The 19,955-nt window shown below is 35.7% G+C and overlaps 2 protein-coding genes across 4 annotated transcripts; both read left to right on the top strand.

Annotated features, from left to right (window-relative positions):
• Positions 1-4,956: 4,956 nt before the first annotated feature.
• On the top strand, positions 4,957-11,902 carry LOC110759441 (putative phospholipid-transporting ATPase 4). 2 transcript variants are annotated; one of them, XM_021961488.2, is made up of 11 exons: positions 4,957-5,210; positions 5,917-7,855; positions 7,957-8,067; positions 8,542-8,818; positions 8,909-8,997; positions 9,134-9,221; positions 9,292-9,528; positions 9,669-9,794; positions 10,435-10,533; positions 10,727-10,918; positions 11,007-11,902. In XM_021961488.2, the coding sequence occupies exons 2-11, from the start codon at positions 6,039-6,041 to the stop codon at positions 11,676-11,678; spliced, it is 3,708 nt and encodes a 1,235-aa protein (XP_021817180.1). In that variant the 5' UTR covers positions 4,957-5,210; positions 5,917-6,038; the 3' UTR covers positions 11,679-11,902. The 2 variants fall into 2 exon arrangements, with proteins under 2 accessions (XP_021817180.1, XP_021817181.1); XM_021961489.2 differs by having other exon boundaries at positions 4,958-5,210; positions 9,319-9,528.
• Positions 11,903-13,291: 1,389 nt separating this feature from the next.
• CKL2 (casein kinase 1-like protein 2) lies at positions 13,292-18,706 on the top strand. 2 transcript variants are annotated; one of them, XR_002527116.2, is made up of 15 exons: positions 13,292-13,693; positions 13,795-13,835; positions 14,784-14,853; positions 14,948-15,096; positions 15,174-15,269; positions 15,396-15,466; positions 16,310-16,371; positions 16,461-16,524; positions 16,606-16,690; positions 16,796-16,922; positions 17,025-17,107; positions 17,179-17,242; positions 17,523-17,665; positions 17,833-18,330; positions 18,471-18,706. XR_002527116.2 is itself a non-coding variant. In XM_021961508.2 (14 exons), the coding sequence occupies exons 1-14, from the start codon at positions 13,618-13,620 to the stop codon at positions 18,127-18,129; spliced, it is 1,428 nt and encodes a 475-aa protein (XP_021817200.1). In that variant the 5' UTR covers positions 13,292-13,617; the 3' UTR covers positions 18,130-18,706. The 2 variants fall into 2 exon arrangements, 1 of the variants encoding a protein (XP_021817200.1); XM_021961508.2 differs by having other exon boundaries at positions 17,833-18,706.
• Positions 18,707-19,955: the final 1,249 nt, after the last annotated feature.

Below are 19,955 nucleotides of genomic sequence, written 5' to 3'. Positions count from 1 at the left end.
ATATCGCTAACACTTGAGTAATTGCAGTTAAATTAAGCTTAAAAGTTGATATATTTGAGTTGTGAAATATACATTTCCATTCCCTGACATTCCTCTAGAATGTCAACTTAACAAGGGAGTTAAAATTCCACATAATCTACGTCCCCGACGGTCCCGTCAGCTTCACACGTTTGCGTGTTTGGCCTATGTGGAATATGTGTGTCTAATCTAGATTTTTCTAAAGACAAAATATAATGCAGTTGGTACAATTCCAAAAATATTAATGCACCTCTCCTGCCCAACTAGCAACGCAGGCAAATTAAATTAAATTAAATTATTGCTTCTAGACTGCCCTTTTTTTCTCTTTTTTTTTTGTCTGAATCACGAAATGGTCCTGGATGGGCCCCAACTATGGGTGGCACTTTTAAGTCTTAACCACAACCCAGACTAATCCCCACTCATACTAGATCGGCCCGTAAGGGGTAAAGTGCTAGCCAAAGTAGTGACTCCATACGAGAGCAGGGATCGAACCCTTGACATCTTTTAAGAAATGAGAGTGCCGAACCACTCATACCAACCACTTTGGTTGCCCTCTTTTTCAGTTGGCAAAAAAGAAAAAGAAAAGAAAAAAATTGTTTTTCTTTTTCAGCATTGTTATTTATTTTTCGACGTGACAGCTTTGTTTGTTCAAGTGAGACTTTAAATTTGTTTTGTTGTTTCATAATGCCTAAGATATTTCTATTTGAGTTCGCATGCATAAATATCTAGAGCGTGTTGTATTATAGAGTGATTGAAATGTTTGTTTTCTTGACCAACTAGTGTTTGCTTTAGTCATACGTCGGATGGTCAATCATGATCGGATATTCAAACAAAATATCACTTATTCTAGAAATCTAGACAAAATAACAAGTAATTTAATTTAATTATTTTATTTCATCGTTTAATAATATGACATGTTTAATTACAAAAATTTAATTAATAATCTGATAATGTACTGTGTCAAACTATTCGGCAAGAAAACTAGTAAAAAAAATACGGAATGTCACGTTTTAAAATGTTTCAATAATTAGAAAAAATGAGTATGTTAGCCCAAATGGGTCATTATTATATTTAAGGAATTATTTAAAAATAATAATTTTTTTTTTTTGTTTGCAAGGGCTAACAGCTAATTATACAATGAATACCAGCAATATTGAGATTATTATCTTTAATTTGTCTGTATTGCCTTGAATTGCACTTAAGAATCCGCCCATTGACATTGAAGCCCTGAAACTTCCACGGCAAGTTGGCAGGAGACCCCAAAAGCCAAGACTAAGAATAATTTAAAATCTAAGACTCTAAAAATGAAGACAGTGAAAAAGGAATTTTCCAAGAAAGTCCACCCAAATGGATGTATATGAACAAAACCTAGCGGGTCCTGGGGTGATGACACATCTGTCTATTTATTGACCTATTCTTCGGATTCTTTTCTATACGATATTAATACTCGCCTCCCTTTCTGAAAGTAGGAACTCTTATTTTCCTGTCAATTGCAGTTTGATATGCGTATGGAGATTTTTCTTTTTGTGTCTTTTATGTATTATTTTTGCATATGCATTCATACTAAATTAATTGCGCTAGTTGTAATTCTTGACCTATTCAATGAACAAAATACATGAATAAATATTCAATTAATAATTTTTTATAATATATGAGTGTGTTTGAGAGTGCTTTCAAAAGCGCTCGCCCTTATTAGAAATACTCAGAATTATTCGTTAAAAGTCCAAATGTCTCATGAAGAAACACCTACGAGCTCATATATCACATATTAAATTGAAAATTATAGGTTCGAACTCGTTGGCTCACTTTGTAAGACTCTTGGAATAACGTCTTGCGCATGCTAACATATTTATAATTAAGATATTTATTTTGTTGGTAGAACTTTAAGTCGAACGAGATGCATTTTATTATGGGTATTGGTTTTATATTGATTTTGATGAATGGTTTGTGGAGCCCATGAGTCAATTATAAGCTACACCATAATTATCAATTAGCCTTGTAGGCCATAACTTTGTGGACTATATGTTATATTATGAATATTATAATCATATTAGAAATTAATCAAGTAGCTAATCAATACTATTTATGCATTGAAAGTACAAAATTTTGGATGTTTGACAGTCATTGTCCCCCAAATTTTTTGATTAAGTTTATAATTAGACAAGAAAGTTCCACAATTTTTTTTTTTTATATTTATAATAATAGTGATATTCTAAACTATTCTAACATACTGCGGTATCTTAGCCAATTGACTTAACTCACATTTGCTCTACCCAGAAGTAAATTATCTTCAAAATATACAAATGAAAACATTACAAATTGAGATTTTTGCATTACGCGTTCTCTCATGTACATATGAGATCATAATCTTCACATCAAATTAGTCTTTATGTTTTTATATTAGCAATACTCATCTAATCATATAGTTAAGTTGTATTTTATTATGCCATAACAAAAAGTATGCTATGTATATAAAATGGTACTAGGGTAGGGTGGGAAAGTGATAGATTTTAAGTTGGAATAATGTAGTAAGTGAAAAAAGATAAAATATTGTATCATTATTACAAATAAGAAAATCTATTATCCTTTTTTTTTATATATAAATTTAAAAAGGCTTTGAGGCGATGAATCTCACTCAATATTCTCTAAACCCATGAAGAATTTTTTTTGAATCTACTAAGAATAACATGTTACATGCATATAAGATTCAGGGCAATAATTCTAATATCATAGATAGGAGGCCTTCTTTGACGGTACATGAGAAGCATTGGAGTCTTCTTCTAGATGGGTTTGTTTAAGTTTATTGTTGATGGTGTGCTAGAATTGTCTTAGAGATGGTTATTTTGTTTTTTATTATTGATTTTGACTCTTCTATTAGTATGTAGTACAAAAATTCTCTTATGCGGACATTCGGACGTTATTATCGTGCGGACACAGTGTATTTTGTACTACCCTTCTCTGTTTTCCTGCCTGTTTACAATAGGATCCGCACGATAATAACGTGCGGACATCCGGATAAGAGAATAATTGGTATGTAGTATATGCAGTACTCTTTTCTATATCGAAGTTTTTCTATTTAGAAGGTTTTAACGAGATCACTGTTAACATCCATTAATGGGAGTATTTTTGCTCATCACTTTAACCAAAGGTGTCTCATTACCCTTCTTAACATTTGACACGTATCTATTAACATAACCATGATTGCATAAATACAAAATAAAGAGTTAACTATGGTTATGTCAAATGACACATGTCAAGTGGTGAGCAAAAATATGTCCCTCCATTAATACAAAACATACCATTTTAGTTGCACGTTTTATACATTTTGTCTTGACCGTCGTATGTTCATCAAATTAAAACATGATAATTTTTGTAGCAAGATTGAACATTTTTGAATGTTATCATCCAGATGGACATCAGTGAACCGAAGTGGGAGCCCTCACCGTGGGTCTCAATAAATTAAAAACTTTGACAGCCATCGGATTTGATGGATCTTACTGGGTAGTTATGTAATTTGTGCATTAAATTATGTCAAAAGTGGTACTATTGTCGCCTTCAATCTTATCACATCAACCCACCTCCTCCTAATAATAAATTATGTTTCTAATCAAAGCAAAACGCCAAACAATGCCTAATAAACTATGGTATATGAATTTTACATTATTCCAAAATCATCCATTTGGAAATAAACCAACCAAAACCAAAATCATCCATTTGGATTTTGACTAATATTCTAGACTAATTGCATAAAGAAAATTCATACAAATGAACACACATGTAAATACGAGTCATTTTTCTATATACAAATTACAATTTGATATGCGTGTCTAATAATTTTGTTTTATTTTTTACTTGTGTGCACTGTCAATAAGTTATTTTTGCTACCGACTTATAACCAAAAAGGAAATTCACATTTTTAACAATAGTGATGTGAGACCCATATAGGTTGTAGCTCTATACTAACTTATTATAATAATAAATTTCAAACACGCCAATGAGGTTTAGCCTAATGAAAAAGGAGATTGATTTGTAGATCAATGTCTCAGATTCGAACCCCCATATCACCTTTGACAGTATGTGTGAGAAAAACTCATTTCCCCAGTATTGCTTATATATAAAATTTAAAAAAAAAAAAAAAAAAAAAACACAAACTCATGCAACAATTTCCCATTAATTATAAATAATTAATATTTACAATGGCCGAAAATGAAAACAAATGCCAAACTATGAATCTATGCACAAAAAAAGAGAGAGGTAATAATTGGATTCTAAACCAATACATGGATGTATGCCAAATTAGAGAATTTTTTACATGAAGTTATGGGAAGTCAAAGGCAATCACAGCTAATACAGCAAGATTTATGGATGGAAAAGGATCTTAGTTGCCTAGTCCCCAAGAAGGCACCACCTAAACATCTGCCAAATTTGACGTTCTAATCTTCAAGAAAAACCTTTCGACCAAAAAAAAGAAAAAAAGGTTAAGAAAAACCAACCACGTACGTCCACTTGTCCACAGCAATTATTTTATTTACCAAAAATAAATGTAACAGTTGTGAGTTGTAAGTTGTAACCTTGTAATAAAAAGAAACAGAAAATTAGATTAAATAAATAAATAAATAAATAATTTTAAAAGAGAAAAACCATGACTCGCCAGATAGGACAATGTGGGTCCTACACTCTTCTGCTGCTGCAGAGGGATGGCGGTTTTTGAAAACCTTAAAAAAGGAGAGCAAAAGACCGACCGGTTCTCATTTGGTGGCTGCCCAAACAAAGACCAAGAAAAATGGACTTGGCCAGGTCATCCCCTAACCTGCTCTAAACAATCAATCACAGGAATTTCTTATTAAAACCATTTTTGAAAAAAAAAACTGAAAATTTTGTATAAAGGGAAATATGTATAAATATATATAATAAATATATAAATATAGGAAAAGGAGGGCCCGGAAATTCCTGCCATTGGTTTGGACTTCACGACGGGCAGAGAGAGAGAGAAAGAGGAAGCTCATTCTTTCTTTTCTTTCTTTTCTTTCTTTCTGTTCCCTCCTCCCTCTCTCTCTCTCCCTCTCTGTCTCTTTCTCTCTCTAGACTTTGTCTTCCTCCTTGATCTGCAGCTCAAAGTTCGCTCGTTCCCTTTCTGCTAAATGGGTTCTTCTTAATTTGTCTTGAAGATGGACCAAGGCCCCTGATGGCAGGTACCCATTTTGTTTTTGTCTCTGTTTTTTATTTATTTAAAAGTTTGTGTTTTCCGGGGAAAAGATTTATTTTTTTCTTCTGGGTTGATTTGTTTTTTCTTCTTCATATTTTTGGATGCCTTGCCTTTTTCTGAGGATTTTAAGGTTTTGGTACGAGGAATCTGTACTTTTGTTAATGATTGTTTCACGGTTTGAGCTGGACATTGTCAGATTCTAAGCTACAACATTTGTTTTCATTTTGTTATTTTTTGAAAGACATTATTAATTTATTTAATTGTTTGGTTTTTGAGTTTAATGTATCATTGGGCTTTCTGTAGGTTTTAATTTTTTTGATCATCTTTTTATACACAATTTTCTGTGTAAATTTTCATGTTTGGAAAGGAAATGAAAATTGTTTGATTCATTTTGAGTGTGAATTGCTCTGTTAGGGTCTTTTTTATTTTTGGTAGCTGTACTTGCAAGTTTGTTCTCTGTTTGACCAAAAGATTTTGCTTTAATTCCTCAAATCTAAAGGCGTAGAAAAGCTAGAAATCTTAATGTGCAAGGCATTTCAACCTAGCTTTGAATAGGAGCTCTTTTAAGAAACGAATTTAGTGTTTTTAAACATTAATGCATGATGTTCGATTAATTGTATGAATATTTTGTGCTGGAAATTGTGAATTTTATGTGCAGAGAGTTTATTTTTATGTGGGTTTATGTATGTTAGGCATTTTTAAGGAGAAATTGGAGACAAGGGTACCATTAATCCTACGGCGAGGACAAAGATTTGAGTCCTTTCTTTAATGAGTACGTGCCAATTATAATTGGATTTGGCTGGGATTGATAGAAATGGCAGGAGGAAAGATAAGGGCAAAGCTCCGGCAGAGCCAGCTTTACACATTCTGCCAAAAGCCAAGAGCCAGTGAGACAGAGCCGTCTCGCCCAATCCAAGGAGCCGGGTTCTCAAGAACTGTATATTGTAACCAACCTCATCTCCATCAGAAGAAGCCTTATAAATACCGTTCAAATTTCATATCAACCACCAAGTATAACCCTATCACGTTCTTGCCCAAGGCACTGTTTGAGCAGTTCAGACGGGTTGCCAATGTGTATTTTCTTTTGGCTGCCATTCTTTCCCTCACCCCTGTCTCGCCATTCTCTCCTGTGAGCATGATTGCTCCTCTGGTATTTGTTGTTGGTCTCAGTATGGCAAAGGAAGCACTGGAAGATTGGAATAGGTTCTTGCAGGATATGAAGGTTAATCTCCGAAAAGTGATCGTTCATAAAGGAGATGGTGCTTTTGGTTTTAGGCCATGGCATAAAATTCAGGTTGGAGACATCTTGAAAGTGGAAAAGGATCAATTCTTTCCTGCTGATTTGCTTCTTTTGTCGTCAAGTTATGAAGACGGGATTTGCTATGTTGAGACTATGAACTTAGATGGTGAGACGAATTTGAAGGTAAAGAGATGTTTGGAAGTAACCTCACCTTTGGAGGATGATGGCACTTTCAAGGATTTCACTGCAACAATTCAATGTGAAGATCCAAACCCCAATCTTTACTCCTTTGTGGGTAATCTTGAATATGATCGGCAGGTTTATCCTCTCGAACCTGGTCAAATACTCCTCAGAGATTCGAAGCTCAGGAATACAGCTTATGTGTATGGGGTGGTGATATTCACAGGCCATGATAGCAAAGTCATGCAGAATTCAACAAAATCCCCTTCAAAAAGGAGTGGTATAGAAAGGAAAATGGATAATATTATCTATATCCTTTTCACCCTCCTTGTAGGGATCTCATTGATCAGCTCAATAGGCTTTGCTGTGAAGACAAAATTCAGTATGCCAGACTCGTGGTACTTGCGCCCTGATCAAACAACAGATATGTACAGCCCAGAAAAGCCTGCCTTGTCGGGCCTTATCCACCTGGTCACTGCTCTCATCCTTTATGGATATCTAATACCCATCTCTCTGTATGTTTCAATTGAGGTTGTGAAGGTTTTGCAAGCAACCTTCATTAACAAAGACATACACATGTATGATGAAGAGACTGGGAATCCTGCCCAAGCACGGACATCAAATTTGAATGAGGAGTTAGGCCAGGTAGACACCATCCTCTCTGATAAAACTGGCACGTTAACCTGCAACCAAATGGACTTTCTCAAGTGTTCCATTGGTGGTACTGCATATGGTGTCCGTTCCAGTGAAGTTGAACTTGCAGCAGCAAAACAGATGGCCTTTGACCTTGAGGACAATGAAGATGATCTTTCTAATTTTCCCATGCGAAAACATAATCAACGTGTATCATGGGGGAACGGAATAGGATCAGAAATTGAGCTGGAGACTGTTGTTACTTCCAATGATGATAAGGATCGGAAATCTGCGATAAAGGGGTTTAGCTTTGAGGACAGCCGGCTTATGAATGGAAATTGGTTGAAGGAGCCCAGCCCTGATGTGATTTCATTATTTTTACGAATATTAGCAGTTTGCCACACTGCAATTCCCGAGCTAAATGAAGGGACTGGCAGTTATACGTATGAAGCAGAGTCACCTGATGAAGCGGCTTTTCTTGTTGCAGCAAGAGAGTTAGGTTTTGAGTTTTGTAAAAGAAATCAATCAAGTGTGTTTGTCCATGAGAAGTATCCTTATTCAGGACAACCAGTGGACAGGTGAGCGTATGAATGATTTATGTTATTCAGGACAACCAGTTAAACTTTCTATCGAGTTCCTTCTGTCTTAACATTTCCGTTGTCTCTTGGGAAACTTACAGGGAGTACAAAGTCTTAAATCTATTGGAGTTCACTAGCAAAAGGAAGCGTATGTCTGTAATTGTGCGAGATGAAGATGGACAGATTTTTCTTTTTTGCAAAGGTGCTGACAGGTTAGGCTCCCAACTATTGTTAATTATTTCGGGGAATTGCATTATGTACTGTGACTACTGTCTTCAGTCAGCTTTCATATGTTGTTCAGTGTTAATTTTTTGTTTGGGAGGGGTTTGTTCCAATGAAGGTTTATGTAGTGTCTTCAGTTAGCTTTCATTTGTTGTTGTCAAGTGTTAATGTTTATTTTGGGTTTCATTCAGGCTAAATATCTACTATTAAGTGTACTGTTTGATGCTTTAAGCAGTTGGAGGCTTTAAAGCTATAAACTGAAGTATCGAGCTGTAATAAACAGTTGTTCAATAAATTTATCTCATCTCTCTCTCCCTCTCTCCCTCCCTCCCTTCCAAGAAAAGAAAAAGAGAAGGTATGAGAAAGAAAGGGAGAGAGGAAAACAAGGATTTATTTCTTATACTTTTTATGTTTTCTTATCCACTTTGGTTCCCATGAATCATTTCTTTACTTGGCTTATGCAGCATCATTTTTGATCGACTTTCCAAGAATGGAAGAATGTACGAAGAAGCTACTACTAAGCATTTGAATGAATATGGAGAAGCTGGGTTGCGTACATTGGCACTTTCTTATAGAAAGCTTGAGGAGGCTGAGTACTCTGCTTGGAGCAATGAGTTTCAGAAAGCAAAAACATCTATTGGGGCTGATAGAGATGGAATGCTTGAGCGAGTAGCAGATAAGATGGAAAGAGATTTGATCCTTGTTGGTGCAACGGCTGTGGAGGACAAATTGCAAAAAGGGGTATATACGTGGTTGATTATAGCCGTAATTTGATTTGTTGCCTTTCTGATTTCCGGCAACTTAGCTTCATTTTTTTTTCCTTCTCTTTAGGTGCCCCAATGCATAGACAATCTTGCACAAGCTGGTCTTAAGATATGGGTTTTGACAGGGGATAAGATGGAAACTGCAATCAACATAGGGTTTGTCTCTAACCACTAAAGCAGAAAGCACTGTTATGCATTGTCTTATGAAACATTGCCTGTTGTATCTGTTGAATATGCTCCTTTAGATGTATGTAATGATTTTATTTTATTTTTTGGGGTTTTTGCTGTGCAGATTTGCATGTAGTTTGCTCCGACAGGGCATGAAGCAGATCTGTATATCAACAGCGAATTTCGACACGTTGGGACAAGATAGCAAAGAGGTATATATTTCATTGAGAAAAGGAACATGATTTTTTTTCTTTTTCAGGAGATTTATTTATATAATGTTAGACTTTGTGTCTTTTGACTAATGATCAGGCTGTGAAAGATAACATTTTGAATCAAATTACCAATGCCTCACAAATGATCAAGTTGGAGAAAGATCCACATGCAGCATTTGCATTAATTATTGATGGAAAAACTTTAACCTATGCTTTGGAGGATGATATGAAGCATCTATTCTTGGGATTAGCTGTTGACTGTGCATCAGTCATATGCTGCCGTGTCTCTCCCAAGCAGAAGGCACTGGTAAATGGATTTTTTTTTGCTATTACTCAATTCCAAATTTTTTTCATTTTTCCATTTCAATTGTCAAATGAGTAAGATATCCTTATGAATGTGGGTATAGCCGTGCTGTTTCTTCATTTGTTCAGTTGTTTTTACACTAGGTAACAAGGTTAGTCAAACAAGGAACTGGAAAAACCACATTAGCAATTGGCGATGGTGCAAATGATGTTGGAATGATACAAGAAGCTGACATTGGTGTTGGAATCAGTGGGGTTGAAGGTATGCAGGTTGGTATCTTTTCTGACTACTCTTTCTTATAATCTACTATTGTTGCTACGTTTTTTTTTTTCTTTTATTATCTTCAAAATTCATACACAGAATATCATCAATTTCTTTTATACACTAGCTAGTAGCTGTCAACCCCTACCAGGCACAGGTAAAGTTATAAACATTTAAAATAATGCTACTCTTACCACATTTGTATACCACATTCCCATACCACCTTATGTGGCAGATGAGGTGGACAGCCACATCAATTAAAATTAATTTAACATTTTCTTTTCTTTTATGATTTATTGACACTTTGGTCTTGGAATTTTAAGATGGCTTACCTTGCCCCCTGAACTTTTAAGTGTTTTTAAATCTTGACATGACTTAGTCTGTTATATTTTCCATTAAAATTGATCACGTTCACAATTTCCAGGGGCATAATCACTCTAAACCCAAATTTCTCTAGTGCCCTCCGAATTTGGTCTGTGTTCTATTTTGGTATACATTTGTATGTGTGTGTGCATCATATTTGGATTAATTGCGAGAAGGTTTGTATTAGCTGTCCGAATGGGAAGCAAAGTATCCTGAGCGGAATGTAGAAGCATGAATTTTTTCTTGTTTATGGTGAATCTCACAATACTTGGTACTTACCTGCAGGCTGTGATGGCTAGTGATTTTTCAATTGCCCAGTTTCGGTTTTTGGAGAGACTTTTGGTAGTCCATGGGCATTGGTGCTATAAGAGGATTGCTCAGATGGTAATATCAATAAATGTCCATCTTAGTACTTTACTTTCATTGACTTGATAAGTTTGTAATTTTGCAAGTGCTGTATGTTTGGTCAAAGGCACACGCTTCATACTAGAAACAAATTTGCATGTGTGTGTGCCCATGTCTTTATTTATTTATTTGTAAAGTCATCCACCTATTAATGGGGATATTTTGCATCCAGGTTTGCTATTTCTTCTACAAAAATATTGCATTTGGCCTCACCCTCTTCTACTTTGAGGCATTCACGGGTTTCTCTGGGCAATCAATATATGATGACTGGTACATGTTATCGTTCAATGTCATTCTTACCTCATTGCCTGTCATATCACTTGGAGTCTTTGAACAAGACGTGTCTTCTGAGGTCTGCTTACAGGTTAGTCCTACAAACAATGCCCTTGTTAACAACTAAACACCTTTTTCTATGGCTCCGTGGTGACATTTAAAAAATTATTTGTTTGCAGTTCCCTGCATTGTATCAGCAAGGACCTAGAAATTTGTTCTTCGACTGGTACAGGATACTGGGGTGGATGGGCAATGGTGTCTATTGCTCTCTAATCATCTTCTTCCTCAACATTATCATCTTCTATGACCAGGCCTTCCGTTCTAATGGCCAGACTGCTGATATGGCTGCTATGGGTACCACGATGTTCAGTTGCATTGTCTGGGCTGTTAACTGCCAGATTGCTCTCACAATGAGCCACTTTACATGGATTCAGCACCTCTTTGTGTGGGGCAGTATTGCAATGTGGTACCTATTTCTCTTACTTTACGGCATGCTGTCCCCAGTTCACTCCAAGAATGCCTATCAAATTCTAGTTGAAGCTCTTGGTCCTGCACCGTTATTTTGGTCAGCCACCCTTTTAGTAACAATTGCTTGTAATCTTCCCTACATTGTCCACTTAGCCTTCCAAAGAAGTTTCAATCCAATGGATCATCATATCATCCAAGAAATCAAATACTACAAGAAAGATGTTGAGGATCAGCGCATGTGGAAGCGGGAAGCGTCTAAAGCAAGACAAGAAACCAAGATCGGGTTTACGGCTAGAGTGGATGCCAAGATCAGACATTTGAGAGGGAAGCTGCAAAAGAAGCATACCCCTGTAAGTACACAAAGTCCGATGTCTCCGTTGTGACCATGTCCATGATTATACAGTTTTGAAAATCTTAATTTTTTAGGGTTTGAGGCCGATTGCAGTTTTATCGTTGTGGCCCTTTGTAATTCTTTTCTTGGTATTGTTTTATCCACTTATGTGGGGTTGGTTAAAAGTCCCATTCATTATAGAAAAAGCCTTGGAGCTGTTATATGTACAATATCTTGTAAGATTTAAAGTGAGTGAAGATAGATGTCATTTGTCTATGTTTCTTTGCCCCACATGTTGTTCTACATATCTTCTGGACTTTACAGACACAACTCTCAAAACCATGTTATTATTTTAAGTTCAAGTTCCTTTCCAGTTCAATCAATCAACCCTGTGCTGCCCCTGGTGCCTTGAGGTTGATCTTTAAAACCCAATGGACCAAGTAAAACAATTGTTTACCGAAACCAAATAATGTATCGTAAAAACGTTAATTCAACACAAGATTTTGTTAGGTACAGTCGCCCGCTAATCGTTGCGTAAGGGTGACTAATTCAAGCATTGCTCCAGTAACTTTTGATCCCTTGATGCATTGTTGGACCAATTCAATTCAAAGTCTAATTGAGTAGGCTACTTATTGATGCATTTACTAAATCTAAACAACCAGTATAGTCTACTAATAAAATGAATGTCCATTCTTATCTTGCTATTTAATATGAACTCATTTATACACAAGATTAAACTTTCACATCATCCTGCTACTATTTTATTACCATATATAACACACAATTTCTTAATATAAGCATATATATTATCTGTAGTGAAACCTTGCTTCATGCAAAGTAGGTTCTCTTTCTCCACTAAATAATTTGTTTTATAAAAGACTAGTGAGACAAATTTCACCAAAGAAGAGTGAAAGTTCATTTTAAATCATCATATCTCTGACTTCATATCAAGGTGGTTGTGTGTGATATAACCATAAAAAGTCTCTCTCCTCCACTGTCATATTTATTAAACATAGCTATAAAATCTTGTTCACCTAACCTATCATCCATGTTATTAAACTAGTTTGGTTGTTTTCCAGACATGTTAGGCCTAAAAAGAGTACATAGTTTATTCTCATTCCAATTTTTTTTTTTTTTTTTTTATAATTCTTTTTAGAAAACCCAAAATGCACATTAATAATATCAAATTAAATTCTTACATTTGAAAACCCCTTTTTTTTCGTGGTTCCCTTCCAACTCGTTGGTTTTGTCTTACATCACAAACAGAAAAACGAAAATTTATTTTGTTTGTCGGTTCTCTTATAACTTGCCGAATTTATCTTACCATCAAGAGTTATTGTATCTTGAATTCGACTAATATCCGATTGGCGAATTCACGATAGAAGAAAGTATACTCTCTCACTTTTTCGGTTGCGTTATGGTTTCACATTTCCCTCTAAAAACACGTGTTTTTCATTGCAGCTAACAAAAACAAAACGTGGGTTTCATTTCATTGAACAAAGAGAAAGGAAGAGAAAAAATAAATATAGAAAGGGAGGAAATTGACGAAATATGCTATGCATATGTGTTATTAAAAAACGACGTCGTCGGTGCTGACTACCCGAAAACAGAAACGAAAGGGGGGAGAGTCTTTATAAAGGCCGTAGGAAAATCGCGCTTCGAACGCGACATGGTGTGAGAGAGTCATAACGCATTCTCTCGTGGTCTTCTCGAATCTCTCCCTCTCACTCTAACCCTAGACTTCTAGAGAGAGAAAGTCCCTCGGCTTTCCACTTTTACCCCTACTCATCCCTTCCATTCCCGTCCCTGTCCCCATCTACTTTCTTCCGCTGCTGATTTATCCATCTAACTCCTCTCCAAGACTTAGGTTTGGTCAAGGCCTTGTACGGTCCCCAATTTTCTTTTGTGTCTCTTTCTTTTAGGGATTTTTTTGGTCTTAGGGTTTTCATTTAGGGCTAGGATTTCTCTGTGATCGTTGCGTTTTGGGGGGTATGGAGCCTCGGGTTGGTGGAAGGTTTCGACTTGGCCGGAAGATCGGTAGCGGATCGTTCGGAGAGATCTACCTAGGTTTTGTTCTGTTACTTTTGGTGTCTTTTGCTTTGCTTTTTTTTTTTAAAGAAAAATTCTGTCAAATTTCTTTTTTATTCTTTTTGTGCTGTGATTTTCAGGTACTAATATTCAGACAAACGAGGAGGTTGCGATTAAGCTTGTGAGTTGAATTACATGTTATTTTTTCTACGGCATTAGGAAATTGATGGTTTTTCTTGGATATTTATGCTATGTATGATTATCTTTTCCGTCATTGCTAGTTGATGATCATACTGTATAGTAATAAACTTTATTGGGAGGAGTGTTGTAGAAGTGGAAATTTGGGCTGATTTTAATCCATAATTGAGACTTTGGTGGCTCTTAAAATGTGTTTTTCTGGTGTGATCTTAAGGAGGGCATTACAATCTAGGGCGTAATGTTCACAGTTGTAACTGAACTCAGTATCTATCTACCTACCTTCTGCGTTGCGAGTGGTTGAAATTTGGTGATACTGGGAAATTATAACTTGAAAATGCAAAATATGATTTGTATGGTTCAGCTGAGTTTGGGGCATGTCGTTTGACTGTACGGGATGTCCCAAGTGGGGTAATGTGTTTGATGATATGGCGTCAATTCCTGTTAGTTTGGTAGGCTTTAAAAGTTTCCACCTAATACAATGATTCATGTGTCCTCTTGAGCTAGGACACTCTCTTGAACTTGTATCTGTGTGAAGATGTATACCCACAATAGAAGTAGATTTTGGAATGTCTACAACTCTTGGTGTTTGCTAGGTTACAGTGCTGAGGCTCTAGTGCTCGTGAACTTTGTAATGCTTTCATTGTTCCCTATGCATTATTATTTTTCTTTTCTTTAGTAAGTCTCTGTGTGATTGTAATGTTTCTCATTAACACATAGACTGCTGTAGTCTGATCCGCTAAACTCTGTTGTGAGAATGAATGCCAGAATTCTGATTGGTATATTTAATCTTTCTTTGCATATTTGGATGGGTTTGCTGATTCTTTTATTTTTAATAATATGCATTTCCACAATTTGCTGCATGCTGAATTATGTTGTTGATAATCAATGTTTCAGTTGCTTAAATTTCATTATCCATGTTTCTTTCTCTCAGGAAAATGTCAAGACGAAACATCCACAATTGATGTATGAATCAAAGTTGTACAAAATACTACAGGGAGGAAGTAATGCCTTTACCACTATCCATGTTTCTTTTCAATATTGTGCATGGTCTATTACTTCTCTTTCTGAACTGGCCACTGTATACAACTTTGGCAGCTGGAATTCCAAATGTGAGATGGTTTGGCACTGAAGGAGACTACAATGTTCTTGTGATGGATTTACTGGGACCTAGTCTTGAGGATTTATTCAACTTTTGCAGTAGAAAATTGTCTCTGAAGACTGTTCTCATGCTTGCAGATCAAATGGTAGGATTCTTTTCACCGATGCATACTCTTCTAGAATCTTTGCAGTTTGATAATCTTAATATTGAAATTTGTGTCAGATCAATCGAGTGGAGTTTGTCCATTCCAAATCATTTCTACACCGTGATATCAAACCAGACAACTTCCTAATGGGTTTGGGTCGGCGAGCAAATCAGGTACTTGGAACTTGCGATTAAATTGATTTTTTATTTTGATTTTGAGTTCTGCGCAACTCACTGTAATTTTGGTTGTGATTTTGCATTTTTATCTAAATGCATAAGTTTATCTCTTCTTTCGTGTAGATTTACGTCATTGACTTTGGTCTCGCTAAGAAGTATAGAGACACTTCAACTCATCAGCATATTCCTTATAGGTTGGTTATTTTAAATTCTTCGATATTCGATTTTGTCTTTGATGTATCGAGTATGAACTGGTTAAATAGTCCGCCTTAAATCCAAAATGCTGTCAGTTTTGTTTCTCTTGTCCCTATTTTTAATAGTAAAACGTGTTTCAAGATTTAAGGCAAAATTTTTATGTGGTTGCTCTTGATTGTGTCTGTTTGTTTTAGAATCTTGCTGCAATAGATACCTAGTTCACTGCTGGTTGATTCTCGTTGGTTTCAAGATAGTGGAGGGTTTACTCACATACTAATCTATAATACAAATTTTCATTTAATTAAATAAAATATGTTAGGTGCAGGAACCGTCTTCAAATATAATCTGATTTCATTTGGTCAAATTATGACTCTGGTCTATAGCAGGTTTCATCAGCCAGGCTGTTAATGATTATAGGAATATGGTGAATCATTTTCAATAATTTTAGGTTTTGACTATACTAATGATACTTTTGGGGAGTTGAGTAATTTTACTATCTATCGGTTTCCTTTGTCTGTTGCTAACCATCAAAACCTGGAGGATTGAGGGCTGGAGGGGTCAGTGTCTAAACCACAAACAAATGATTAAGGAAGAAAACCACCCAATCTTCTTTAAAAGCAATTTAATCTTTATATTGTGATCAATAGTGTCTTGCTTAGCCTTTTCTTTGGGGTACTATCCAAATTCAAGTGTTGTGACTTTCATATGTCTTGCTTAGCCTTTTATCTTAGGTGTTTCCTTGGAAAAAAAAAATGACATGCTGTTAATATCTATGAGTGAGAATATATATGAAGGGTGCAGTTTTCAAAAATAAAACTACTTTGATACTTGTATAACCGCAGAGAAAATAAGAATTTGACAGGCACTGCAAGATATGCAAGCATGAATACTCACCTTGGCATTGGTAAGCCATCTCTCTCTCTCTCTCTTAACTTTTTCTCTCCCTCACCCTCCCTTCATGTGATTCTGATCATGTTATTCTGTGTTGCACAGAACAAAGCCGCAGGGATGATTTAGAATCACTTGGATATGTGCTTATGTACTTTCTAAGAGGAAGGTGACTATTGTGCCTGCCAGTGTTGTATATATTTCTTTTTGCATATTCGATTATTTATGACCTTTTTTTCTTCCTGTTTAGCCTTCCTTGGCAGGGCTTGAAAGCGGGAACAAAAAAGCAAAAGTATGAGAAGATCAGTGAAAAGAAAGTGTCAACTTCTATTGAGGTAAGCTGAAATCTAATGATAATGAATTCTTTGTTTATTCTTTATTTACAATGATATTTATTACAGTATGGAATATTCACTGCTTCTTTCTTAATTCTTTCTTAGGCCTTATGCCGTGGTTATCCTACAGAGTTTGCATCGTACTTCCATTACTGTAGGTCTCTGCGGTTTGATGATAAACCAGATTATGCATATCTGAAGAGACTCTTTCGTGACCTTTTTATTCGGGAAGGTTTGAAATTCTTTTTTGATAGGTTACTTGAGGCTGCTCTACTGATCTTATAGTAGTGTCACATTAACCACATCTACTTATATGGTTTCCTTCTTGCTTCAGGCTTTCAGTTTGATTATGTCTTTGATTGGACCATCTTGAAATATCAGCAGTCACAGATTGCCACACCTCCTGCTCGTGCTCTTGTAAGTGATGTGAACTTTTTTAGTGTTTTGTTAGTTCAACCATTTAGCTTACATTATTTACTATTTAATAGGGTGCTAGTGCTGGACCAAGCTCTGGCTTACCTCCAGCTGTTGCAAATGCTGAAAGACAATCTGGTAATTCTACCATTCTTTTCATTTTCTGCATAATAGGAATCCATTTACATGTCAAAACTCTGTTTTAGTGTTTCTCTACTTACTTAGTTCGGTGTCCTGGAAAATGCAGTCACATGTACTTGTTTTGCTACGTAGAGTGGGTTACTTTATTGGCTATTATAAGTCTACTCCCCTATTTTTATCTTTTGTGTTTCTTATCATATTGAAGTCCAGTATTCATAAGTGTCTTTCTCTTCACGTAGCCCAAATTTTAATTTTGTTTGTATTTAACTTTTTGAAGGTGGTGAGGAAGGTAGACCTACAGGTTGGTCGTTGTCAGATCCCTCTCGTAGGAGAAACTCTGGGCCAATTGTAAATTCTGGAAACTTGTCTAGACAAAAAAGTCCTGCTGCAAATGATCCATCTCTATCTAAAGACGCAATGGTAAAGAATTTATTTTGTATTTTGATTCAAATAAGGTTTTATCCCCTTCGGTTATTTTTTATTGACCAGTTTGACAAGTACAGCATTGTGCAAGTTCATTACTATTTGGGTTTTTTTGTAGAGTCTTAGATTAGTTTATTTAGTTCATTTTGTTTGGATTCATGCAGTTATCAAGTTCTAATTTCTTGCGGTCAAGTGGATCATCGAGGAGGGCTGCAGTCTCTAGCAGTCGCGATGCAGTGATCGTTGGCAGTGAGTCTGATCTCTCTCGCCCTCAAACCTCAGATTTGAGCCCTGGAACACTAGGTAAAATTTCTAGTGGCCAAAGAAGTTCACCAGTTGTACCTTCAGAGAACAATCGTACATCTTCTGGAAGAAATATTTCAAACGTAAAGACCTTAGAGTCCACTCTCAGGGGCATCGAGAGCCTGCACTTCAATAATGATGAGAGAGTACAGTATTAGTAGCAGCCTCTCCCAATTTATCGTCTGCTGTAAATTTTAAAAAAAACCTATACATTTGTCACGCGCTTGGGGTGGAATTTGGTTTAAGTGTATTATGTTTTGAGGAAAGCTGCAACAATTCGGGGCCTGTCTCTCTCTAAGCAGTTTGCAATAAAGACGAGATACAGAAGTGGAAATTGGATGCCCGGAAAACCAACCCAGGTAAAAAAAGGCCTTTGTCAATAGAGTTCGAGTTGGGTTGCCCTGGTTTCACCTTCTTTTAATACCTTTGTTTAACTTCATATCTTATCATGCATGTTTGTGGTTTTCATCCAACATTACAATGTGTGGGTCAAATGCAGATAGACACTGTAAGTACACCAAATGCTTTGATTTTGTGATGCATATTGTCTATGATAATTGTAATCCTTCCTCCTTAGTTTATAAAATAGTTAAAAGAACCTGATTGTTCAAGCCTACAAGTTGAGGTGGGTACTACTTCTGTTGCCGTTATATTTTCAAGCACAATGTTGACATATTCGATTGCGTGATAGAAATACGTTCAGGAATTTATCGTATAAGATTGTTTGATTATTTTTGTTGTGTGTATCCTCCTTCCCTACCTGGATTATAAAAGATTTGAGCCATTCTATGTCTCTCTCTATTTTTGTTTTTTAATTTTTTTGGGTTTTCTGGGTGAGTTGAGGGACTTGGGGAGAATTTTTGGTTTAGATACTACTTTTTATAAACATTGTGGATTTTTTTGATAAATTTACAGATTCCAATTTAGCCTTTTGGTAGATGAGAATGGCAAGAATGAAACTTATATACATGAGATTGTCCTCGTTTCAAGGAACTCCAAGATCAATCAATTTCAATTTTTATTTTTATTTTTGGTTTTTATGCAAAGTTACCATCAGAAAAAGAAATGCTGATGATCTGAGCCTTTATTTTCTGAGGGCCAAGGAACCCCAATCCTTGTGGGAGTCATAAATTTGATCCTTATTCTCATTGATTGTAACTTGCGTCTTCAATCAGATGGCACACAAAAAAGTCATTCAGAATTAGAGATCATTAATCATCCGAAAATATGGTGTCTCCGGTAACCTAATGGAGCATCATTTTTCCCAAAAGTGGGTTGAGAACTAAAGATTTATCCTGACATGTAAAAATATACACCAACTTATTTTCCTTTTTAATGAAAATGTTAAATGTGAGAAGGTTGTGAAAAGTATTATTACTTTTATGTTGGAACTGGTATGAGCATTAATTTAAATTTACGTAATCGGTATACAATATGCGGTGGTTTCGCATAATCGGAGATTCATACAAGACTTTTGCAAAAAGCTACACCTAATCTAAAGGTATTGTAATGCCCCAGAAAGCGACACACGCTTATTGGATAACGTGTGTGACTGGATCGTGGCATTGGCAACAACCCAATTAGAGAAAATTGAGGTAACTAAAACTTTTTTCTTTTGTCTTTTTCTAAAACGATAGAAATATCTTTTCGAAAGATTCCATTACAATAAAAACAAGCAACCAATAACTTAACCTATACTGAGACCCAAACAAAGACTCAATATATGTAATTAAAACTTTTTTTTTTGGTTCCTTTTTTCTTGACAGGTGCCAAATTGCAACCAAGCCAGCCTGGCGGCACTGGTCTAATTTTTCGTTATAAATAGTTATTGGATTCAAAATATCGTCCAAATACATAAAGTTTTACAACAACAAAAAAATAAGCTACTTGTCATTGAGTTTTTATATATAAAAGAAGTCAAAATTTACCCCCTATTTTCATAAATGTTAATTTTCAAAAGGCTTTTTATCACAAATGGTCCATG

The sequence above is a fragment of the Prunus avium genome, chromosome 3 (genome assembly GCF_965620075.1).
Source record: "Prunus avium chromosome 3, drPruAviu1.hap1.1, whole genome shotgun sequence".
Classification (NCBI taxonomy): domain Eukaryota; kingdom Viridiplantae; phylum Streptophyta; class Magnoliopsida; order Rosales; family Rosaceae; genus Prunus; species Prunus avium.
The sequence above is the reverse complement of the archived record's forward strand: the minus strand, read 5'-3'. Positions and strand labels throughout refer to the sequence as shown.